Below are 27,549 nucleotides of genomic sequence, written 5' to 3'. Positions count from 1 at the left end.
TTTGTTTCTGGTTTATACAATGAATAATATATTTTAAGTGTATTTAAAAGATATTTATGAAGATGAAAATATGTATAATCCATAATCAATAATCTTTTCCATGATACAAATAATAACAATAATAAACATTATTTCCAATATTTTCACCACAGAACTTGTAACTGTATGGGACCTATTGTATACCCATTGTTTGGGGCCTATTGTATACCCACTGTTTGGGAACCATTGTATATCCACTGTATGGGAACCATTGTATACCCACTGTATGAGACCTATTGTATACCCACTGCATGGGAACCATTGTATATCCACTGTATGGAACCAATGTATACACACTGTATGGGGCCCATTGTATACCCACTGTATGGGAATCATTGTATAACCACTGTATGGGAACCATTGTATAACCAATGTATGGCAACCATTGTATGCCTACTGTATGTGAACCACTGTATATCCACTGTATGGAACCATTGCATGCTCAATGTATGGGAACCATTGTATACCCACTGTATACCCACTGCATGGTACCAATTTACACCTACTGTATGGGAACCACTGAATACCCACTGTATGGGAACCATTGTATACCCACTCTATGGGATCCACTGTATACCCATTGTATACACAGTCTATGGAGCCCATTATATACCCACTGTATGGAGCCCACTGGAAAGGGAATAAATCTAGTGAACGTATAACTGCTGAATGTGTTATCCTCATAACGTAAACTAATTACAAATCTTTGTGTTACCCTGCTGACAGGCTATTATGTTTATATTAAAACAAATCCACATTGTTTTTTATCTTGCCTTTCTCACAAACTTAGAATCTGTACAAAAACATGGGTTATGCATGAAAACCTAAATAGGTCATACCACTTGTTCACAGTGATTTCAAGCTACGATAGATGTAGATAATGCAGAAAGGTGAATGTAGAATTATAGGAGGATTTAGAACTAGATTAAGCTGTGCTGTTACAGAAGAACCTGTGATTCCATGTTTCAGTCTAAAACCAAAAAGGAAAGACCTCAGCTATGAATTTCACTTACCTTTCTATTGTATTTTGGGACTAAAGAGAGAAAATATTTATTCGTCATATGTAACTCTGATTTTTGATTCTATATTTATTACAATGACTCTTGTTTACAACACCTATAATGTGACAATATATACAACAATGAACACAATCAACTTACAAAAATTGCTTGAATATAATTAAGACACCTTCAAATTTTAAAGCCAAAGTCTGCACTTTTTCCTGATATTTTTAAATTTCAAATCAGTCTGATGCCAAATCCAGTTCAGATAAATTCGGTACGATGCAACTTTTTATATTTTATTTAAGGATGGTACTTTGAAGCTTTCACATACATTAATTATTCTGTTTGCTGTCAAGAGATTATTTGTGCTGCTGAAAATGGGACTGACAAAATTAAAGATCCTGGACCATTTAACTTAGGCCACTAAAAAAGTGGCATAAATACCTGCAGGAATGGTCGTGTAATAAAATAAGACTTACCATTAAAAGAGCTATTTCAATGAGAATGGTCATCACAGATTTCAATAGAAATAAAAAGAGTCAGCAAAAACACACACACACACACACACTGCTTAGCAAGATCTCCAAAAGCACTGATCACCACAAGTCAGCGTGAATGGATATATCCTTCATAAGGGTTTCATTTATTCTTAACAGGATATACATATTGGTCCAAAAGAAAAAATTCAGACAATTAAGATATTTTTTTAAAGTTAATTGCAGTGGAGGAAATTCTGTGTCATTGGAGCCCAAATATTATAAAATTGTAACTGATTTTAATATTAGCATAAATTACTACAAAAATAATTTATCACCACTTGCACCACCCGGGCCTAACCAATTATCTCCTGTTGGACCACTGAAACCACTTAAGAACAGCACTTGGATTAGTATTTTAGTCTTAAACACAAGAATATATTTTAGGAAGGTCACACAATTATGATAAAAAGTTAATAAATCATAATACTCATAATTCTTGCATGTCTCTTGTATAGATTACCTGCTCATTTTACGTGGGGTGCTCTCAATATTTCCCAGGGGCATCTCTAGCCATGAGATGCTGTCAGCACCATGGCGACCAAGTGGAACTAGAGGCAAGGGAGGCAATTTAATCTGTTCTATGTCCTTATCAGTATAATGATGCCCTGTCATGCAGCGCAAAATAGTTCTCTCCTCCTCATTACGCTCACGGCCTTGAGATAACAGCGGGTCCCGCAACAATCTTGTCTCAACCTGAAATCAGATGTTTATGTTCTACTATGCAAAATGAACCAGTGGAAATTAAACATGTGAAAACTAGGATGAAAATCATTGTAAAGCATGATATTGCAAAATCTGCACAAAATGAATTAATAATGGTAGCCATTTTCGTGCTGCTAAATTGTAAGCAATGTTTTACAAAAACATTACAATTAAACCACTGAATACACATGTACCACAGTATAACATTGTTCAGTATAACAAGTCTCTGACAGAACATGGGTATGGTAATAATAATCATCTTAACAATAATGATGATGATGATGCTGCAATGGTCCCTCACCATAACACACATCAGTATACCATGGTCACTCACTAAAATACACCTCAGTATATTATGGTCCCATGTGATAATGTACCCCAGTATACACTAGTCCCTCACTATAATGCACTTCAGTACATCAGTACCCCACTCTAATAAACCTCAGTATCTCAGAAATCCCTCATTATAATACATCTCAGTATACCATGGTCTGTCACTATAGTGCACCTCAGCATATTATGGTCCCTTACAAAAATGTACCTAAGTATATCATGGTCCCTGTTATAACATTGAAATGTTCACTGATCCCATAATGTTGGTATTTTTTTATTACCATTTTACTTCATGTATTTTTTTTAATATCAGTTCACTGTTTCATAAAACTCAGCATGATGTTATCTGACATAAAATGTACCCTATAACAGTTTGATTTTGCACTGAATGTCCCACTATTAGATTGTAATATACATGAATATGGGGCAGTCTTATTAGATAGCCTTGCTTGTAATGTACTGGATAATATGGCAGTCTTATTAGATAGCCTTGCTTGTAATGTACTGGAATATAGAGTAATCTTATTAGATAGTATTGCTTGTAAAGTACCAAAATATAGGGAAGCCTTATTAGATTGCTTTGCTTAGAATGTACCCAGGTATTGGGAGGTCTTATTTGATACCCTTGCTTGTAATTTACTGGATAATATAGCGGTCTTCTTAGATAGCCTTGCTTGTAATTTACTGGATAATGTGGCAGTCTTATTAAATAGCCTTGCTTGTAGTGTACTGGATAATATGGCAGTCTTATTAGATAGCTTTGCTTGTAATGTACTGGATAATATGGCAGTCTTCTTAGATAGCCTTGCTTGTAATTTACTGGATAAAATGGCAGTCTTTTTAAATAGCCTTGCTTGTAATGTACTGGATAATATGGCAGTCTTCTTAGATAGCCTTGCTTGTAATGTACTGGATAATATGGCAGTCTTTTTAAATAGCCTTGCTTGTAATTTACTGGATAATATGGCAGTCTTATTAAATAGCCTTGCTTGTAATTTACTGGATAATATGGCAGTCTTATTAAATAGCCTTGCTTGTAATGTACTGGATAATATGGCAGTCTTCTTAGATAGCCTTGCTTGTAATGTACTGAATAATATGGCAGTCTTTTTAGATAGCCTTGCTTGTAGTGTACTGGATAATATGGCAGTCTTTTTAAATAGAAATGCTTGTAATGTACTGGATAATATGGCAGTCTTTTTAGATAGCCTTGCTTGTAATGTACTGGAATATAGGGTAATCTTATTAGATAGCCTTGCTTGTAATGTACTGGATAATATGGCAGTCTTATTAGATAGCCTTGCTTGTAATCTACCAGAATATAGGAAAGCCTCATTAGATTGCTTTGCTTGTAATGTACCCAGGTATTGGGAGGTCTTATTTGATACCCTTGCTTGTAATTTACCCAGGCAATGGACAGTCTTATTAGATAGCCTTGCTTGAAATGTACCTATGTATAGGACAGTCTTAGTGGTAAGATGGTACACATTTATCATTCCCATGAATAGTGCTATAGTGGGGGAGCAGAGATGACCACTGTAATAATGTCTATTAAATGTTGGCATGCACCGAATTAATGATTTGTCTATTTATGCCATGTCAAAACCCTTGATAAGAAAATGAACATAGTAGCCACATTCTGAGCCTCAGAATTAGTTCAATTTATCTTTGCAACACACACATATGAATGCATGTACACACAAATGAATGCATGTACACACATATGAATGCATGTACACACATGTGAATGCATGTACACACATATGAATGCATGTACACACATGTGCACATTTTCATTCATAAGCTGACAATCCAGTATGCTGATTCAACAGAAAACATACCAGCACAAAAAGAAAAGCATAATTTCACTTCAAATTTTGGGCATTTTTATATCAGTTATGGTGAAATGATGCAAATATATTTCACATTAAATATATTATAAATTATCTTTTCCTTATTTAGAAATTTTTTTATTAATCTTCAAAATTTCAAGACTGTTTACAGGATAAACTATTTACAAACAATGTTTCAGCTTTAAAATTCAAGCTGATACTTACAGCAAATAAAACAACTATATAAATGCATTATTTTCTGTGTTTTTTATTCTTCAGATATACAGGTGTCCCTTAACTTGTTTCCTAAAATGTTTTAGTATTATGAAAATGTAAGAAATAAACATAGCAATTCATAAATCCTTCCAGATATGTACAATATCAAACATATGCCTTAAGTGTTGAATCACCAAAGAAAACAGTATCTACTGATCAAATATGCCATATTTAATATAATTAAAAATTAATTTTAAAAAATGACCTCTTTCTGTTCATGGTTAAAATTTCATGAAAACTGATTGAAAAAGTGATGTGATGTTATGGCATTTTCACTTTGTACATGTCATGTAGTAACATTCACCAAAGTATCAGGATATATATCAGTAAACCTAATAGGTGTCAAGCAATATATTAGTGAATCCAATAGGTGTTAGGTTATATATCATTGAACCCAATAGGTGTCAAGTTATATCACTGAACCCAATAGGTGTCATGATATATACCATTGAACCCAATAAGTGTCAGGCTATATATCATTGAATCCAATAGGTGTCAGGCTATATATCATTGAATCCAACAGATGTCAGGCTTTATATCATTGAATCCATTAGGTGACAGGTTACATCTGTGAACCCAACAGGTGTCAGGCTATGTATCACTGAACCCAATAAGTGTCAGGTTATATCAGTGAAACCAATCAGTATCAGGCAATATACCAGTGAATCCAATAGGTAATGGGCAATATATCAGTGAACACAAAGGTTGTCAGGCTATATATCATTGAACCAAATAGGTGTCATGATATATATCAATGAACCCAATAGGTGTCAGGCTATTATGTCAGTTAATCCAGTAGGTGTCAGGCAATATATCAGTGAATCCCAAAGGTATCAGGCAATATATCAGTGAATCCAATAGGTGTCAGGCTATATGGCAGTCAATCCAATAGGTGTCAGGCATTACACCAGTGACTCCAATCTGAATAAAATCAAGATCTTATCATTAGTACATCTAATGAACACAAATGCATTGTCTGTTGATGTGATTCCTTAATTAAATCACAGCTTTCAAGTTTCTGAAAAATGTCATTTGGAACATAGTATTACTAATGATAACTTGCCCTAACATGTAATGTAACACTTTATCTAATTAGCTACTAAAAATAAATGGACTGGGAATTCCAATGATTATCAGAAATATGAACTTTTAATGGTGTCTGTCATGCTGCTTCATGGTCAGAAAATCTGAGCAGACCTTGTATAATTACACAAAGATTCACATCTTAAAGTGCTGCAGTAGTCCACTGTAATTTTACATAAAAAGTCACAAACTTAAAGTGCTGCAGGAGTCCTCTGTAATTTTAAACAGCAACTGACTGATGGTAGATCATTGGAGCCTGGTGACTCATCAGTTATCACTCTGCTGTATTTCATTCACATTCAAAATGATTTACTGAAGATAATTCAATGGCATAACAAGTGACATAAAACGTTTAAAAGCCTCAAAGACAAATGATCAAAAATACACCTCTTCTCTATATTTAAATTTCACTACCATTCAGATTTACCTCCCCTGCAACATGTATCCAGTGATGTGGTAACCTTGCACAGCATTAATAATTATTGAGAAAATAACTTGGGTTGCATTTTTAAATGGGGCCACGGGAATACAACACATATCATGGCTACCAACAATTTACAGCAACTACACAGTTTCCTATGACTTGTAGACTTCATCGGGTTTTTCTAAAAGTATATTTGAGGATCAATTTCTTCAACTTATTCATGTGTTTGGATGACCCATATTCTGCCATACAAAAATATGCAAGAGAGGTAAAAATGAATGCTTAATAACATTAGATGTAATACATATGGAGAAAAAGTTAATTTAGGAAAGTAATGATTCAAGTTAACACTACCAGAAAATGTATTAATAAATGTATCAATATTTGACAGTGAAAATAAAGGTATCTCATTTTCAGAGACTTGGAGCTGCATAAATTTTAATGTCTCTGACTGTGTTAAAAACACCCTGCTCCAACAGAACATGAGACCAACACAGCATGAATTTTTTTATTATGGTAGATTTTAACTGCACCCTTATTTGGAACAGTTGCCTACAAAAATGCCATGAAAAAAAACACCCCATATTGATTGCTCCAAAGTTTGGCACTAATAGTTGTCAAGAAATCTATCAGACTTGAGCAAAGATTAAACAAAACTGTATATCATTGTTATTTATGGAATATGTCTCAGCAGTATGAATCCTGTAACAAGAAATATGTTTAAATTTAAAATTAAGATAGCTCAAAAAGAACATAATTGTTCTAGAATTGAAATCTGAGACCATCCCCAATGGACATATTGTAGTAGCAGGGAATAATCCATTACAAATGTGCCATTTATATGGCATTTATATTCCTCCTGACCAAACACAATAACACACTTCATACACAAGCTCTACCCCAACAGCACACACCCCTTGCCCAAACAAATAACACACTTCATACACAAGCTCTATCCCAACAGCATATACCCCCTCCCCTTGCCCAAACACAATGCAGTAACACAGTTCATACATTTGCTCTATGCCCAACAGCAAGGCCCTAAGTTAAGTAGCAGATGCACTCCAATTAAATATACTGTGTGTGTGTGTGTGTGTGTGTGTGTGTGTTTGTATATATATATATATATATATATATATATATATATATATATATATATATATATATATATATATATATATAACACACACCACTAAGAACAACACAGACATATTGTATATAATGTGCCAGCAGTGCAGGATCTGTGCTGCTTGCTTGAAAATACAGGTAGAAATAAACAACATACACTTGGATTATCTGGTATATTATGTAACAGCAAAGCTGAGTACATGCTGTTCAAAATATACATGTAAACACAGTAATTTTTTCTTATATTATGATCAACAAAAAAATCAGAGCAGTCAAATCTCTTAGCGCGGTTACTGTTCACATAAGTCTGGAATCAGACCTGTAGTAAATGAACTCAAGTTTGCAGTTATTAAGTTCCTATCTTAACACTATTAAGAGAAAATATAATAAATAACTTCTTGCAAATTTGAATATTCATATCAACCTAATTCACTTAAAAATATGTAAGGTAATTATTTTAGAAGCAAAGTCTTTCTATAACATATTTATGTAATATTTGTGCTGTAGAATACATAAGTTTAATGTAATAATTGTGTTGTAGAACACATTACAGTTTAATGTAATAACTGTGCTGTAGAACACATTAAAGTTTAATGTAATAATTGTGTTGTAAAACACCTTATAGTTTAATGTAACAATTGTGTTGTAGAACACCTTACAGTTTAATGTTAATATTATGTTGTAGAATACACTATAATTTAAATGAATAATTGTATTGTAGCACAGATTACTGTTTAATTTAATAATTGTAATGATAATTGTATTGCAGAACACATTACAGTTTAATGTAATAGCTGTGTTATTAAACTCATTACAGTTCAATGTAATAAATGTATTGTAGAACACATCAGAGTTTCAAGTAATGTGTTGTTGAACACATTACAGTTTAATGTCAAAATATGTAGTTCCAACCAAATGATATATTTGTTAAGTAGTTTTTAGATATCATAATCCATTCAAGTACCATCAAAGCAACCTGTCTGCATCACCGATTTTCAAGAAGAAAACTCATATACTTTGCCACCAATAGTCATAGAGGTAAAGCAATATACGTTTAATTGTTTACTTAATGTTGCGGTAAAAATTTGTTTTACTTTGAATTACATAATTGAAACTAGAACATATATCTGCTGGTTATTTAGAACAATTAAAGCTATTAAAAACTGGTAAGAAAGCAGAAACCCAAATTAAAATTTAATTATTAATATTAGAATCAGTAGCCTATCTGAAGGATTAAATAATGCTATTTGTACGTAATATTATGACACTTAAAAGACACATCCAAGTCACCAACAATGACAAATGTTTTAGAGCCACAAGAAGCAATTAAAGTTTTACAAATAATATTGCTACCTGGGGGTCATTTTCGTTATCCCCATTTATATAATAACCGAAGCAGACCTGAAATTACAAGGACAAATTTGTACAGCATTTCATTTCATGATACATTAGATGACCTTGCATGATGCATCATGGGATCAGTGGCATGATCTAGTTTTGGTAGAGTGCAGGATAGCTTGGCTAGATTTAATGAAAAGAACTGATGTCTGGACTCGACCTTAAATATGAATTTCAACAATATGACTAGATGAAATTTAAATCTGACTTAAGTTTGACCAATCAAAAGCCCTTTTCCAGATTTAATTTTATGAAGATTAGTGAAATTTGGGCCAGAAGGTTGTGCATTCATGTAATGGCCAAAGCCATTCTGATTTTATAAACAATGCACTTCAGTTTGCTTGCAAATCATGCACATTTGCATTATTTCATTAACTGTGCAATGTTTTAAACCACTGCAATGAATCTATCACAGGAGTTGATTATAAAACCATGGTCCCTACTATGGGAAGGTCACTTAAAACCAGTTTAAAACTATATGTTTTTCAAAAACCCATTTAGCAGAACCACAATGCATCATGCACATATATATTTTATTTGCAACAATACTGCAAAGCTGCAATACAATGCATTAGAAACTTGATAAGTTTATTATGAAAAATGGATTCTAAGACGCAGTGGTCATATGGATGATGGACATGAATATCGCTGGATGGACCAGGGCAATCCAGTATGGTTCCAACCATTTGAGGGGGAATAGCATAAATAATCTGTTCTTGCATGTTAAAGAAAGCATCCATTCACAAGAAGTAGCAATAAGACTTAAAAAATCAGCTTGTTATGTTTCTAACCTGCAGACAAGACTCTGGCAATCATGCTGGTGGTGAGATCTGACAATGACCACCTTGGCTATCATGTTGGCATATCATGTTATGTTATTGTGGGTTTAACACAATTTTTCAGCACATGATAGGCTATACACGGCAGCCAGTATATCTGGTGGATGGTGAGCCAAGGAAAACCCTGGGAAGAACCACTGACCCATTGCGGCCAGTATATCTGGTGGAGGAAGAACCAGAGAAAACCCTAGGAAAAAACAATGATGCTTGGGACCCAACTGGCAAGCTTTCTCACATACCTACATTGGCCAAGCCTGAAACTAATACCCATGTGGAAAAAGGTGAGATGTGAGTGCCTTAGACCTGGGGCCACAGTGGTTATATCTACACCATTTTCACATAGGAACAACTACATATCCTTAGAAGTGTTTCAGCTAAATCCCATGTCAACATATGATTAATCTTTCATCAGGACTTGCAATAACAAGATTTTCAAACTGGTCACACTCGATTACCACAGAGTATGATATTCATTTAGGACAATCCAGACATTAGAAAGATACTGTCTACCATATTTCATGACTTTTCTCTTCACAGTGCAGGAGCAGTGATAAGAAATGAATGCTACAGGATGACTGATGATGGTGACTAGACACAACATGCTGAAAGAAGGGCATCACAATCTGTAGTAGGTCACATGTTTTATATAATATACCTGAAAAGTCTCCAGGATCAAGAAACAAGGTTCTACTCATGTATCAACTGCAAGCTGGACTAAGTATATATACTGTATCACCTGCATGCAGGGCTATAATATGTATGTTCTATAAATTTTAAAATACAAAGCTTAACACAGTTGACAAACAACACTGCTATGGTCCATGTTGCCAGAAAAGTAATATCTGTTGTGATACCTACTAATGCAGACAAGACAAGAGCCATCCAAATAAACTATAGCTATTGTAATGTCTATGTTGATACCTATTAATACAGACAAAAAAAGAGCCATCCAAATAAACTGTAGCTACTGTAATATCTATGTCTTGATACCTGCTAATGCAGATAAGACAAGAGCCATCCAAATAAACATAGCAATTTAATACTGTGCAATGTGAAAATTCAAACTTCTTATCTAGATTATGTGTGTAAGAGAAGACAAAAGACAAGAAAATAAAAGATACCCCAAAAACAAAGAACAGATAAAACTTCAAAAAGGCCTGTCCACCAAAATATGCAATAAGTCTAATTAAAGCAACAACAAAAAAAACCCAGCTAAAAGCCCAATAGCCTAGTGTAAAATCTCAGAATAGCTGGAGATAATACTACCGGAAATTTCATAAGATCATCAGAATTTGTTTTGCTGTCTTTTCTTACTGGATGATATCTTAACCTGCACTGATCACACCGTTGTCTGGAAAACATGGTCTTTCTGAGCTTTGTCCCCTAAGGAAGTAAGTCACACATGGAAATAGAACAGCTTTTTTGTACATTTACCTGATGTTTTCTTGCCAATTTAACCATAATATTAACTTTATAGTGAAATTCAAAAGAGAAAGTGAACTTATGCATTTATTTTCAATTTAGAAATACTTCACAATAGTAATACCAACAGTGTTAGGAAGTTACAGATTTACTTCTTAGGAATACCTTTGTAAACAAATGAAAGCAAAATGAGAATGACTCCATAAATATAGAATACAGATATACATGTAATGTTTAGATGATTCCATTCTATTTAATTTCAGGAACAAGCAAAACCGATTCTCAGCAGGATTACTTCTCTGTCCAATTCCCTTCCACTCAAGTTATTTTTAAAAAATGGACATTTTCTTTTTTTTTCTATCTCTCCCTATATGTTGTGACTGGGCCCCCTTAATTCCCCTTTATCTTACCTTAATGGGGGCTGGTCTGTAACCATTAAGGGCCAGAGCATAATACTCTCTTGGGTCCATGGTGTCCAAGAAAACATGATTCTGAAAAAGTAGAAAAGTAAGCATTACTGGTGTTCTGATCAATTAACAGATTTTATTTATGGTTTTCCTAGGACATAACCCATATTAACACCTTGAGGTATTTCTACCAAAACCCACCTGTGAAATACTTCGGTGGAGTGATTCATCATAAAAAGAGGAAAATCATCATGAAATGGTGGAAAACACAGTAATATAATGAATTATACAAGGCAAAATAGTACAATACAAAAACAGTTATGATACTGTAATGGAATAATTTTCACAATCATTAAGTAAAAAAAAAGTTTTCTAATAATTTTAAACCTAAAAGAAAATAAACAAAGGAGTGTTTTGGCCTAGAGTCTGGTGCCAGTCCATTATGATCCATGTCCCACCTCAAATAATCCTGCGATAGTAACTGTGCCAGGTACATACTTTTGAAGACCATAGGTGGGGTACGATTCCTAATGGACCACAGCCAGACTACAGAAGAAGCATCTCAATTAATAATTTGCCGCCATAAACTCGGTATTGTTAAGTGTCATCCAATTAGGTCATTTGGGTAAACAATGTATACACAATGCTGGCATTTGTATGAATTTTGATCAAACATGTTTCAGTTGATAATATAATAGGTATTATATTACTTTCCTTGAAATCATTGCATTCCATCATTTGGGTCATCATTCCATAACAATTCATGGGAGACAATGATTCCATCCCATTAGAAATATATGAGAAACATTAATTTCATGACTTCCCTTAATCTACTGTCTGCCATAATTTGAGTCATCATTCAAGAAGAAATGTATCGAAGAAATCAATGTTTTGAAGAATACAGTGAATTCAAATGGTCTCAACTTATAACATGTAATGTTACTCTCCTTATAAGCACAAGTGGTAATGAAGGGTGACTCCAAAGAGGGTAGACATTTATTTATTGGGGAGGTAACTCTTTGCATACATATGAACCTCCAGAGCAGAAGGACAATTCTCCCAGTATAAGCAATAACTCTTATCTCTCACATTAATTTTAAAAACTGCCAGTTACTCTTTTTAGAAAATAGGAAAGCTTACAAATGATATCCAGGTCAAAAAAATGGTAGGTGCAAGACAATTTAGCAACAAAAATCCTCACTGGACCTTTAGAATGTACCAGTTCTAGAAGATATGAGTGACAAGCAGTTACATATTGGTATGATGCTAGACAATTCAGATACATATTGGTAAGGTGCTAGACAATTCAGATATATATTGGTATGGTGCTAGACACTTCAGATACATATTGGTATGGTGCTAGACAATTCAGATACATATTGGTAAGATTCTAGACAATTCAGTTACATACTGGTAAGGTGCTAGACAATTCAGATACATATTGGTAAGATTCTAGACAATTCAGTTACATACTGGTAAGGTGCTAGACAATTCAGTTACATACTGACAAGGTGCTAGACAATTCAGATACATATTGGTAAGGTTCTAGACAATTCAGATACATATTGGTAAGGTGCTAGACAATTCAGTTACATATTGGTAAGGTGCTAGACAATTCAGTTACATACTGATAAGGTGCTAGACAATTCAGTTACATACTGACAAGGTGCTAGACAATTCAGATACATACTGGTAAGGTTCTAGACAATTCAGTTATACACTAACAAGGTGCTAGACAATTCAGATACATATTGGTAAGGTTCTAGACAAATCAGATACATATTGGTAAGGTGCTAGATAATTCAGTTACATATTGTTAAGGTGCTAGACAATTCAGTTACATATTGGTAAGGTGCTAGACAATTTAGTTACATACTGGTAAGGTGCTAGACAATTCAGTTACACATTGGTAAGATGCTAGACAATTCAGCAACAAATATCTTGACATGGATATATTTATGCTGTGATGGTTTTCAAAATATGTGTTAGTTTACTTACAAAGTCTGAGGTGATTACAACAATTATTTAACTTTAAAGTATATTTCTGAACTTCCTGATAAAAGCTTTTTAGCACAAATAAACAAAAACAACTTATGGTAGATCAACGAAAATTGGTAAACAAAAGAAAAATGTGTTGAGTTTGGAAAAGATGCAGACAGGGATGATATTTTGTGACCCCGCTTTCTTCCTCACAACCCCCCTTTCTGGTGCAAACTTAAACATTCAGTGAGAAGATCAGCACATGATGAGTGCAACTGTAACCTTTTCATTGACAAATTCCAGGTACTGCTTGTGAAGCTCTCGTTTTCTGCGATCCAGTTCTTGCCATTCTTGACCATCATTCATGACCTCTACAACTTTTTTCCTCAGTGGCTCATACACTCTTTCATTCCACTTCTTATGTAACACCTCTTTCTTCCGTAGGCTGAGGACATCATGTGTATTGATAAAGTCTTCGACACTCTAAAAGAGAGCAACTAAAACATAATTGAATATATGGCATGTCAGTGCTAAAAATATATGATAGCCCAATGCCAGAGGCCTCTAATTTTTGATCGGGCCCGTCCTGATTTCTAAGTGAGGTACTTGTCGGGCTTGTTAAAAAAAATCTAATTTCCCTGAGAAAACTTTGGTCAGGCTGCTGAAATATATTTTCAAGATGTCGACATACTTCTAATAATATGATGCAATCTAAATCAGATCACCACTGTCCTACATAGAGAAGAAAAATGATTTTAATCAGACTGAGGCATGGTGTGTCATGCTACAAATACAATTTTGTACTCCCAAAACCCATGACAAGGTTGTTTCAAGAAAACACAATTTTCAGTAATTTTCAAAAATAGCAAGAAGAAGAAAACCTACCACTTTCAGTATATACCCGTTACATGTAGCATATATAAATGATAAACAGTCATGATTGGAGCTGATGTAAAACTATTCCATGGGCAGTTTAAATAGCAGCAATTGGAGACAAAGAGATCAGGTATAAACCATTTCACATATAACTTAACTGGTAGACAATAGCTAGTGAGATGTGTTTGAAGACTGCAGTGGATGAGCCCATTGTGCAAATTTGCATAGGTAAGAAAAGTAAGTCATACAACTCAATATGGGTAAATCAAAGAGATGCTAGATGCATGTACAAGAACAAAAGTTACTACATATTTTTGCCTTGAATAAGAATGTATAAGTCAAATGTATTATATTTTTTGACAAGTTGTGAACAGTGGCAGTGTTTCTTTGAAGTTAGATTATACTGCAAAAAATTATATAGATTGCAAAGCATGATAATTTCATTTGTCGGAATAGTGTTCAAGTGTGATTCATTTTTTAAGCCAATTTAGTAAGCAAGCAGCTATCAGCAAAGCCCAACAAAAACAAATTTCAGAACTCCTGGTTGATGGCATTTTACTTTGTGAAGCACGGCAACAAAAAGAAAAGGGGGGGGGGGGCTATTATATCAATTCTTTGCACATACTGCAAACAACACATCCACATACATCAACTCAGATCTGACCAGGATTCACTCAGAGAATCCAGCAGATGTTTGTACACCAGGACCATCCAGTACCTAGTGAGTACTACACTCACTAATGACATTTGCATTACCTTCAATCCCTTTTGACCCTATTGAATTTATATTCAATTTGTAGCTATTGCAACGTTATGTGACAATATGAAGAAAAAAAAGGGGAAATTCCAGGCTTGTGGAATTTCAGTCAGGGCTTGTGAGTTTTTTAAGTCACAGCTCTGGGCCTGTGTCTAAAAATATTTTTCTTTGAGCACTACATGTCAATCATTGCATGTAAATCTCACCATATAAGTGAAGGTAAGATACAATACTGAAATATAGGTAGAGTAACAACTGTCTCAAGACACCATCTATTTTGCTAATAAAACATAGTCTCTCAGGACAGATGGTCTCACAGTAGAAGTTAACACATTGTATACCAGTAACTAAATTGATCCAGGCATTAAATATCTAGCCAGAGATCATACAACTCTGAGCTTGAGTTTGAGAATGAATATCCATTATCAGCCAACCGAAACGGACCTTTTAAAAGTAACATTGATTGTGATTGGTTGAAACAAATCTCAAGCTCAAACATAACTCAAGAACTGTATGTCCTACCACTGGATGGGCGAAGTGTGGATTGTCTGCAACTGTGTTAAGTAATCAAGGGCAACAACTCATATAAAACATGGTCAGAGTAATACTATTATCAAAACCTCCTCTGGAAAGATGAAGCTCCACTGGAGAGTTGGCTGAAATCAAATGAAAAGTGTAGATGCTAGTGGTGTTCATAAGCTTGTACACAGACAGACACTATTCCTAGGTCCTCTAGCCAATGCAAGAGTAAAATCAGTTGTGTTTTGACATATTATCTTTAAAGTATCCTACATAAGAAAATGTAATATATCAGTCTAAGGAGAAGTTTTGAGAAGAACAGGAAGACTGGGATGTAGAATGTTATGCTACATACTTAACACAAGTGAGTGCTAAAAACACACAGCATGCCGAAATACTGCATATACCCCAGCTGGCTGAGTGGTCTCAAGCACTAGCCTTTACTGATCACTGGTATGTCACCTCCGTTCATGTCGGTTTGAGTCTTGGGCTTGTCTAGCGTGGGTATGTGAGAACTCTTGGCAGTATCTTCACATAGGTTGTTGGTTTTTTCCTGGGGTTTTCCCAGGTCCTTCCTGGACAAGTTAAACTGGCAGCCATATATGGCCTATCATGTGCTGATAAATGGCATTAAACCGACAACAACAACAACAACAGCAACAACAACAATTATAACACTCACTTATAAGTCAGATCCAACTGCAAACTGCATAGACCCAGATCATCCATCACATAATGTGCCAGCAGATCAGGGTCTATGATATTTGCACTTGGATCAGATTTATATGCATGCAGATTTTTAAGCAGGAGAATTAAATGTGTGAATACAACATGCCTTCTGACTGGTTTAACACATAAGTGAAAATAAGATGCCTTCTTAACACATCTGTGAATGTGTGTATGTGATTTGAATTTAATGTAGCTTTAACAATTTTTCTGTCATAACGTTATGACGTCTGCAGTGTGGCAGTTTATAGTGATGTCTAGCACTGGAGCATCATCATGCAGACATGTAGCAAAATGTTCCACCCAGTCACATTATACTGACACCAGGCTGACCAGTCCTAACACTGACCTCTTAATGGTGAGCACCAAGCGAGTCAGCTGCTAGACGGTAATATAATTTTTATAAGTTTTCTGTATTGCTCGGCTGGGTTCAAACTTGTGACCTGCCACATTTCAGGCAGATGCTTTAACCATGTAGGGTGTGTCCTCCAATGTGTTATGTGACACACCTACAAGAAATAATATAAATAATCCATTATCTCTCTCTCTCTCTCTCTCTCTCTCTCTCAATAGGTTCTAATGTAACTGAGCAGAAAGGAAAGTGTGATGGAAAAGTTAAAATATCAATCCATGGCCTAAAATATTGGACGTCAGATTTTCTGTGTGACTCGTGTTCTAGTAATGGTTTATAAGTATACCAAGTGATGATGAAAAAATATACATGTTTTTATCTCAAATAGCTTTAAAGTTATAGAGAGGAAATGAAAGTGTGATAGAAGGAGGGATACACAAATTGATGGATAGAAACATGAATACCATGTCTACTGCTTTTGTGAAAAGGTGGAAGACAAGTAAAAATACTATTTGCATATATTATTATGTAATAGTTGACCAAAATCAAAAGTCAGAAATTCTTTTATTATAGCAATTTGTTTCCCTATTTTTCTGTCACTTTAATAGTATTTGGGCATGTGTCAGTGATGTTTTTTGTTTATACAGCAAAAGTTCAACAAAAAGTAGACATTTAGTTTACTATGTGTGAGTCTAATTTGGTTCAAAATGATTGCAATAACATAATTAAAATAATGGAGATCAAAAAATGAAAACATTAAAAAAAATCTTTTTTCCCCACAATAATTTTGAATACCAAAACTTTAGCAAAAAAGAAATTTAAGAACAGACAAATGAAAGGCAGATGGATGGACAGATGGACACAACAAAAAATATTTCTTTATTTTCAAAGGATGCCGAATGCCTTCTGAGGTGTGATTACATGCTCTAAATATATGGGTGAACGTACAAAAGGACCCATGAAAAAACATTTTGTTATTTATAAGTGATATGCATGGCATTCTCACATCAGTAGACATGCAAAACAGAGCACATATATTTAGCTGTATGTAGTCTCAATCTGATGTCACTGTGTCATTAGAAGTAGAACAGTGCCATAGTTTTGGACAACAGCTTGAGGTAAGTCTGAGAAATTTTATATCACCCTGAAAGGTTCATGTGAGGGTAATGTATCAGCAAAGATGGATTCTGGCAATTTATCCAATCAATGCACAGCAAAATGAAACATACTATTATTATTATTATTGTAATAAAAATTACATGTTCTTCTAAAACTATAAAGTCTCCATCCTTAATACAGATGAAGAAACATCAACTTGTTTATCATCTAGAGTGATGACTTACTTTGACAAATGTTGCCTCTGTCTCTAACAGGGGACTGTACATTTTCCTGGCAGCTTTGGTTTCCAGATCTGATTTCTCCTAAAAAAAGCAGTCATGGTAAAATTAGGTTAAAATCCACTGAACACTGGAACTTAAAATCTGGAACTGAATAAATTTCAATAATGCAGAGGAGGATCATATAACTATCTTAATTTAAAAAAGAGAACATGGTAAATGGTAAATTTGCACAGGCTGGATGTGATACAAAAATAAACCGAAGCCCCAAATGAAGAACAAAGTACATCATTAACTTGTTCCCTGACAGAGTGTGGTCCATGTCATTTGACTGAAATTATGTGTATAACAGTTCAAAACCAGAATGTAACCAATGGTTACATAGATCACCTTTACAAAGCATTTAGTAATCTATGGCAACCACTGAAAACAGCAACTATCATGCAAAACATAAATTCACAATAAAGTGATCTTGACTGAAATACTGACCCCTATGTCAAGGCAAAAAAGACAAAAAAATTAAAAGCACAACTTTCTTTTCTGCTGTATTAAAGCACATGTATTAAAATGATTTTATTAATGAAAATATTTCTTTTCTTCTCATTGCTCGTAAAATCTTATTCAGAACCTGTTACCATCTGTACTTGTTTATAAGAAAAGTTCAACTGCAAACTGCACAGACCCAGATCTGCTAGTGCACAATGCACCAGCAGATCTGAGTATATGCAGCTTGTAATCAGTAAAACAAACAACAAAGACCCTGATCTGCAGGTGCATTATTTATGCTATGGCAGAGCAGGATCTTTGTTGTTTGCAGTTTGACTCAACTTATAAGTGAGTACATGTGGTACCATTGTCCAACCCTAGAAGCCAGATTTTACTGAATGAAAGCCACAGGCTTTGTGTATCCTTGGAATGATGGTACAACAACACTTTAAAGCATACTTCATGCATCAGTCATTACCTGAATTACCCACTACAGCTTAGGCCTCGTATGAAATACTAAATTCCTGTATAAATCCACAGGTACTATATACAATAATTATTATGATATGTTTATGAATGACTAAACATATTTATGCTTACTTCTAACTGCACTTGTCTGAAAGTCTTTTGTGTGGTCTATACAGTATCAAACATGGAAACATTCATGTGATAATGAGCAAAATAAATATACTTTGCAAATGTTAGTAAAGTTTGTTTCTGGGGTTTAATGCCATGTTTCAGCACATGACAGGCTATTGTTGTTGTTGTGGGGTTTAATGCCATTTTTCAGCACATGATAGGCTATGCATGGCGGCCAGTATTAATGATGGAGGAAGAACCCTGGAAGAACCACCAACCCACGAGAAGCTACTGGCAAGCTTTCTCACATACCCACATTGGCCAAACCCTAGACTCAAACCCACGCAGACAGAGGTGAGATGGCAGTGATCCATAATGGAGAGCGCTTTCATCATCTTCACTGCAGAAACTGCTTTCTATCAAGATCGGTCACATTTTTTTCAGAGGTGTTTGGAAATGACATTGTCGAAAGTATTTTCTACTTTTAGTAATAGTGGTCATATTTGATGTTTTCTGTTGTTAATTAAAGCCATTTAAAGTTTTTTTTCTACTTGTAGCATTGGCATCTGATGGTGGACCAGCATTATTTGTTGAAATCTAAAAGACCTTTATGCCAGGACAGTCTGTGTCAAATTTGGTTGAAACGGTCATGAGATTTTTGAGAAGATAAAAATAGCAATTGTTGATGTCTGACATACTGCCTTTTTACTTTTTTGCAACAGAGGCCATACCTGAAGGTGGACTGAAATTGTTTGTATAAACTTGAAAGGTCTTTATGCCAAGATGCTTTTTGTCAAATTCGATAAGAACCTGTTCAGCAGCTAAATTGGAGAAAAGTTGTTTAATGTTTTTTCTTCTTCTATTTTAAGCTATGGCGCTGTAATTTAAGTTGGATTGGCCTCATTAGCAAAAAACTTTGAAAGACCTTTATGCCAGGATGTTCTGTGCCAAGCTTGGTTGGAACTGATCTGTCAGATTTTGAGAAACAGTTGAAAATAGCAATTTTTGCTGGATACCTGATACATCTTTATGTGTGATGGACGAAGGGACATACCATAAATTCACTTGAACAGATGGCCAGTTCAACTAACAATTAATATGTCTTCCACTGTTTTATATTCAAAAATGCATCTTTGTAAAATAAAATATTCTGGTTCTAACAATAGTCATGAAAATATTTATTAACAAGACATATTAATTACTTTAGACAATGATCATGTAAAATGTATGGATCTCTATTTGAGCAGACGTACTATACATGCTTTATGTATCTAGCATTTTCAAATAAAACTTAGGATTGTTATCAATAAGTATTGCCATGCAAAAAGGACAGCTTTAAATATGTTGGATTCAGTTGTTACTATGCTGTGACTTTCAAGAAAGCTTATAAATGCACAGTGAAACCTGTCAATAAATGACACTACATGGACTGCAAAATTTGATAGGTGTCCTTTATATAATGTTTAATAAAAATCATAAACATTGATCAAGGGATGGCAAAATGTTGTTCTTTATGATTCAGTGCCCTTTACATTCAGATGTCATGAACATTAAAGCAGTGATTGTGAGGTGTCCTCAATATGGAGATGTCATTTAATACAGGTTTCTCTGTGTCAGGTCCATGCAAGCAGTGAGTGTGAATTCTTATGTCTTTTATGAATCTAAAGAAATGACAATGAATCTTTTAAAATGAATATAATCCAAGTACTTTTACTGTATTTACCATATACAACACATATAACGGTGAAGAGCATAGACTCAAATGTGTGTGTGTGATTTTAACGTAGCTTTAACAATTTTTCAGTCATATCGCTATGATGTCTGCACTGTGGCAGTTTTTAGCACTGGGGCATCATGTCGCAGATATGTAGCATGACCAGTCCTAACACTAACCTCGTAATGCTGAGGGCCAAGCGAGGAAGCTGTTAGTACCATTTTTGTAAGTCTTTGGTATGACTCAGCCGGAGATTGAACCCACGACCTCCTGCATCCGAGGCGGACGCTCTTACCACTAGGCCACCAGAGCAGTAAACTCAAATGTGATGGCCATCATGTCATAACACACTGGTGTATCAGGTTCTATTCTGTTTACATGAGATCATAATTAGAGAAAGAGCACTGACTCTGATCTGCCAGCACATTAAGTAACAAAAGATCTGGGTCTATACTGTTCCTTGTTGGTTATGTATCATGGATGTCTGAAATGGGATAACCCAATAGGCCTAATCTATTGGATGTGTGAAATAGATAACCCAATAGGCCTAATCTATTGGATGGCTGAAATAGATAACCCAATAGGCCTAATCTATTGGATGGCTGAAACAGATAACCCAATAGGCTTAATCTATTGGGTGTGTGAAATTGGATGTGTGAAATAGATTACCCAACAGGCCCAGTCTATTGGATTATGGTCTAAATTACCTACAAGTTTTGCTTACTTCATTTCATGGGGTCATCTGAACATTTGCTGAAATACAATTTCTTGAATCTTATGTGGTCACCCTACTAAACCAAAGATTTTGTTACATTACTGATCTTTCCATTAATTTTACATGGTCACCCTATTAATTAAAATTTATTGTTACATTACTGATCTTTCCATCAATTTTACATATTCACCCTATTAAATCAGATATTTTGTTACATGATTGATCTTTGCATCAATCTTATGTGGTCACCCTACTAAACCAAAGATTTTGTTACATTATTGATCTTTCCATCATATATGTTACTGAAACTGGCCAAATGGCATCTTGGATTTTATACCTGAATGGAAATTAAAAATAGACAAAAAAGGGCTAAAGTAGATCTCCATCTCACACAGAAAATAAACACAATGGAATCTCAGAGATACACAAATAAAGTCTAATTATTGACATATAACTAGAGTAATTAGCAATGGGTGCATCACAAGGGCCCCACTCTCCACAATCTGTTTGATAATACCTCAGACAGAAGAATTTCTATTAGAAAAACAAAGTTTGAAAGGACTGGCATTCAGGGACAGTCACCATATAGATTTTCTAAATAATAATGTGTAACGCTGGAAATCAAAATCATTCAAAATCTCATCAATATAAAGGCATATAATAGATCTGGATGAAATGCTATATTCCTTGGTAAAGTTATGTTTCAGAAAGCAAAATGTTTGGAGGATGGGCATTAAGGGGCCATAACTCTAATATTTATAATGTAGAACACTGCAAAACTGCAGCCCAGATTTGATTGAAACAAAAAAAAGTGCAGTAATGTTATACTGTGGAAGCCAAAGTTAGAAGGATGGGTAATCAGGGGCTGTAACTCCTTTAAATTATGTTGTGGAATGCTGAAAATCACATTTATTCATGGACATATCAATCTGAAGCCACAAGTCAATTGGGTTTAAAATTCAAAAATATTTGGTGAAGTTATCTAGTGGAAATCAATGTTTGAAGGATGAGCTATGATGGGCATAACTATTCTAAATGACACTATTTTTACATAAAGTTGCACCAAAATAAGTTGAATGGTTCCTGAGTTCTGCCAGCATCTTCTCGTGTTGATATGAATTTAACTGTCAAGGACAATAACTCTATCCAAAATGGAACTGCTATAAAAGGTATAAAAGCCCATCGAGGTCTTGAGACAATGTACACACCAAATTTACATCATGTTATAAGAGGTTTCTAAGCCATGCTGGTCACAAGGGTTTGCAGCAGTGTTGATGTAACACTGATGGTTAAAGGCAATAATTTATCAAAATTGGAACTGTAACAATGAAACCTTTGAAAATCATATCTACATGTAACTGGCAATTAATAAGGGCAGGTTACAAGCAACACCTGATGTGACGATATGTCAAGGGCCATAACTATCCCAATGGAGCTGATAAGACAAAACCCATAAAAGGTACATGCCAGGGGCATAAGCTTATGTATCACCAAATTACATTAGAAAATGCTGACTGGTTCATGAACTATGCTGGTTACAAGGATGTGCTGTTACAGTACTGAAGATGTAGCACTGATGGAAAAAAAAGTTAAAATCTCTAACATAATTGAATCTGAAAAGACAAAGCCTTTTTAAAAGGCATATCATCATGTAATGGGCAATTCACCTACCATGTAAAATCTAATTACATGCAAGGGTTGTAAAGTTATGCTGGTTACAAGAAGTGTGGATGGATGGACAAGGCAATTACTGTACAGGCTCTGCATCCCAATGTATGCTCCAAAACTTAAGGAATATGGTCTTTAAACTATGAATTAAATTTCTGTTATGAAAAACAATCACCATGGTAACAGTTTTATTACCAAAGGAATAGGAAGGCAATAATAATGTAACAATGGTAGAGAGATACAAGTTTTGTAATTACTTGTATAGATGGGTAAATTGCTACTCATTCATACTATTTGCTATATAAGTCAGGTTCAACTGCAATCAACACAGATCCTCATCTGCAAGTGCATTATGTTATGACAGATCTGGGTCCACATTGTTTACTCTACTGATTAGTCTTAATAAACTGCAAAGACCCAGAGCAGTCAGCATAGTATGCAATGGCAGATATGGGTTTCTGCAGTTTGCAATTGGATCTGACTCATAAGTGAGTATATACGGTATATGTGTAGATATTCTGCTGACTCATTACCTTTATGGAGGGTTAGAATTTCATTAAAAATAAAAAAATAGTGATTTTAAATAACTTTGTGCATACAAATTAAATGATTTGCAAAAAAAACTCTCAGCAACTGATCTATTATCCATTAAATATGCAGTTTGCTACATTTAACAAAAAAAAGTACATAAATAAAAACATGTCAATAGTATAGATGAATATATATGGCTTCACTCTTGCAGAGATTGGTGCTTTATTTTGCAAGGATTTCACAACTTTATAAAAGACATCAGTTCTAGAAGCAAAAGGGTGCAATGAAGCATATCTCATAGGTGTGTTGCATTATTCCTTAATTTTAAAGTAGTGTTTACCCTAATAATATAGTGATTGTTATTTTCCTTGTAGGTATCAGATTTTGTTACAGAGTCAGTTTACAGGCTGAAAAATCAAATGTCACTGTAGTGTTGTCACATCAAATTCTTCATGAAGTTCAAATTGCAAACACATTTAACATAAAACTGAAATCTAAGTCATCTTTTAAGTATGAATAATTTTGAGATTTGCACATTTAATAATATCATGGAATACTAAAAAACAAACTCATTTAAGGTCGTGTCAGTATAAAGGTGTTTGCTAAATTTGTTTGCAATCCAACAATCCTTAGTGATATTATGCTGCAGACACCAAACGTAGAAGGAAAGAAAATCAGGGGCCTTAATTCCTCTATATGATATTGTACCCAAACAATAAAAATCAAACCCATTCAGAAACCAGTCAGTACAAAACTGTGCCAAATATGGTTAAGATCTGAAATCTCTGATAATGTAATATTGCAGAAATCAAAGTCCAGATGACAGGGGAGACAACTCCTGCAAATGATGTCAATTAAAATCCTCTTCATCATTTTAAAGTAGCATATCAGCTCTGGTTGATAAGGTAAAATCATCACTTGGGGTACTGTTGATAAAATATTTATTTTAATTCATTTAGCATGTAATCTGCCTTTGTGGCAATAAACAGAGAAACCTTCAAAACACTTTTCATCGACTAAGAGACCCTAACTCACAGGTAATCAACATCTTCACATGATCAGGACAGATTTGCATGGTTTGATGCATTATTCATGTGTGCCACATTTATGTGTCATGAGGTAATACCCTACTTCTGAGCCCTGTAACATCAACAATATGTATGATACACCTAAGCAGTGATATTACAGAAAAGGAGAAAGCTGTAGTTCTACAATGATACTAAACAATGCAGACTTTCAACTTGTGTCATGAAATACAGTGGAAAAAGCATAGTTTTTGAGATCCAATGTTTTTCTGTCAAACATTACTGGTTTCAGAATCAGATTAGATCTAAAGCATACCGGTCCAAACTGCACACAGACAGAAGAACCTTTGCAAGAGTGGGATAAATTGAGTGGCCAGAACATGAAATGCGCTGGTCCAATAAGCAAAAATATATATAAAAAAATAGTCCATTTTCACCCTATTATTCTGTTTATACATGGGTGCCAAAGGTAAGTGTATTTTATATAAAATAAGGACCTGACTAAATGAAAGTCCCTTGGAAATCAATGTGTCTGAATGCAATCAGAAACAACACCAAAAATGTGTTTCGCCCCCCTCCCCCATTTCAGGTGAAACTGAAAATAATCTACAGTGAAGAAGTTATATTTTTAAACAATACAACTTCTTTGCTTTTAAGTGTATTGTACTTCATTTTTTTACCATCATTTCCTAACTGATCATGTAAAAATAATGACAATACACAATTTGCCAAGTTCAAATCTCTGAGGGTCAGTGTGAAGTAAAACACTAAACCATGGGGCACCACAAACATGTTGAAACTCTTACCTTGCATTTCAGGCAAATGTTTGAACTAAGCCGAATGATATGAATGAGGACTATACTATAACAATGGTACCTTCAATTGTACAATTATGAGAGCTGGAAAGCTGTTAATAAAGTATCCCCAAAACCATGGAAAATTTGAGTTAAGGCTCATCTTTTTTCTAGCTAAAGAAATGGCTAGGAAGACTCTTCAATGATCTAAGTGTGAAACATACCATCAGTGATTTTGAAACAAGACAATAGTAGCTGTATTGCTGTAACAGAAATGATAATGGAGATTAATAACTAACATACCTTTCTTGAACCAGTACAAAAGTTAAGCACAGCCGAAGACTGGGTTTTTACTGTGCTAAAGATCTGCAATGGATTGTGATTTGTTTGTGTAATTCACAGCAATATACAAACAACACAGACCTAGATCTTCCATCACATAATGGACCCACAGATCTAGGTCAATAATGTTCATTATAAGTTCAGGGTATTTTATACACAGATAAATGTAGAAACAATTTTCAGGAAATTAAGTAAAATTTATGTACATATTATTCCATTATGAATAAAGTTGTAGCCTGTTATAAGGGACATCAAAATAACACTTTCACTCATAATAGAACACATGTATAGTTGCTGATGCCATTTTTGGGGATGAAAGTAGTGTAGATACAGAACCTATCTCAGTATATGGCAGCCTTATTAAAACATGATACACAATATAAGACGCCCAATGACAGTATTATCCATGGGACAACTGTATATATGAGAATGATAAAAATGAAATGCTACAAAGGATGGATGACAGATCTAGAGTTATTGTTACAAATTAAATATTTCAACAAACGAAACTTTCTCGTTACATGGCATTCCATTTTGAACATGCAACAGGCCATACTCAGCTACAATATACTCTGTTATTTTATGTTATACATGTAGTGTTTGCTCAAAGTTGATAATATGAGTCAAAGAGACTGATTTTGTTATTAGCTTTCTTTGCAACAATGGTCTTTTTCAAAACTGAATAAAAAGCAAATTTAAAAATGATGACACCTAGCTATCAAATATTTGTCAACATGCCAATCTATAGCCATACCCAACCTATAAGCAAGTAAATGTGGTAGAAATATTTTGAGTACAAATTATACGTAGCACTTAGGTAAGATCTTTGCCATCATCAAATAAATACAACAAATGAAGTAACAAATGAACAAACAAAATAAAATAGACAAAATTAGAAGTTATTGAAAAATAATTTATAAGTAATTATAAAACATTATATTTTGCAAATATAAATAAATAAATAAAAAAATAAATAAATAAATAAACAAATAATATAATAAATAAATAAAGAAACAAATAAAACATGCCAACTTCTAATTGCTACTTATGTTGAGAACCAATTTTATAAACTCTGCTCAGCCAGCATAAACACCTACTACTCCAGTTAGAATTGAAAGGTAACAAAGTTAAATCAATTTGAGGGCAATTTTATACCAGTATGACTGAGAACTTGTTTCATTCTCTTTCTTGCTTTAAATTGCATTTTAAACAATTACAACATACATATAAACATTCCATTATGTTAGAAAATGTATTTTACAAAAGGGTCATCTCATGTTAAATGTCTTTTACAAAAGAGTCATCTCATGTTAAATGTCTTTTACAAAAGGGTCATCTCATGTTAAATGTCTTTTACAAAAGGGTCATCTCATGTTAAATGTCTTTTACAAAAGGGTCATCTCATGTTAAATGTCTTTACAAAAGGGTCATCTCATGTTAAATGTCTTTTACAAAAGGGTCATCTCATGTTAAATGTCTTTTACAAAAGGGTCATCTCATGTTAAATGACTTTTACAAAAGGGTGATCACATGTTATGTCAGTACTTTAACAGCTGAAAAAAGAACATGCAACAAAGAAATTTGGTGACATTAATGGTCAAAAGAGAACAAATGCAGCTGAAACAGAAAACAGACAACAGAACACGCTGCTGAAAAGATGCAGTCTCAAGAAGATTTTATACTGTACCTCATTTGTGCCCAAATCCAATCGTGCCTGCTGCA

General features: G+C 34.2%; 1 protein-coding gene across 13 annotated transcripts in view; it reads right to left on the bottom strand.

Moving 5' to 3' along the window:
- Nucleotides 1–27,549, bottom strand: part of LOC149786357 (protein FAM228B-like) — a 116,103-nt gene that overhangs the window by 16,257 nt on the left and 72,297 nt on the right. For 5 of the 13 annotated variants that reach the window (XM_089976767.1, XM_089976769.1, XM_089976766.1 and 2 more), the window contains 7 exons: nt 27,515–27,544; nt 25,789–25,851; nt 17,980–18,057; nt 13,689–13,889; nt 11,430–11,510; nt 10,864–10,980; nt 2,043–2,275 (listed from right to left, as the gene is read on the bottom strand). In XM_089976767.1, coding sequence (XP_089832893.1) covers nt 2,043–2,275; nt 10,864–10,980; nt 11,430–11,510; nt 13,689–13,889; nt 17,980–18,057; nt 25,789–25,851; nt 27,515–27,544 — 803 coding nt within the window. Of the gene's footprint in view, nt 1–1,052; nt 1,073–2,042; nt 2,276–8,713; nt 8,762–10,863; nt 10,981–11,429; nt 11,511–13,688; nt 13,890–17,979; nt 18,058–25,709; nt 25,749–25,788; nt 25,852–27,514; nt 27,545–27,549 lie in introns of all 13 variants that reach the window. The other 8 variants (XM_089976778.1, XM_089976771.1, XM_089976775.1 and 5 more) reach the window with 8 other exon arrangements.

Source organism: Sinohyriopsis cumingii, chromosome 12 (genome assembly GCF_028554795.1).
Source record: "Sinohyriopsis cumingii isolate HCF-2022 chromosome 12, ASM2855479v2, whole genome shotgun sequence".
Classification (NCBI taxonomy): domain Eukaryota; kingdom Metazoa; phylum Mollusca; class Bivalvia; order Unionida; family Unionidae; genus Sinohyriopsis; species Sinohyriopsis cumingii.
This window is presented reverse-complemented; position numbering and strand designations above follow the sequence as displayed.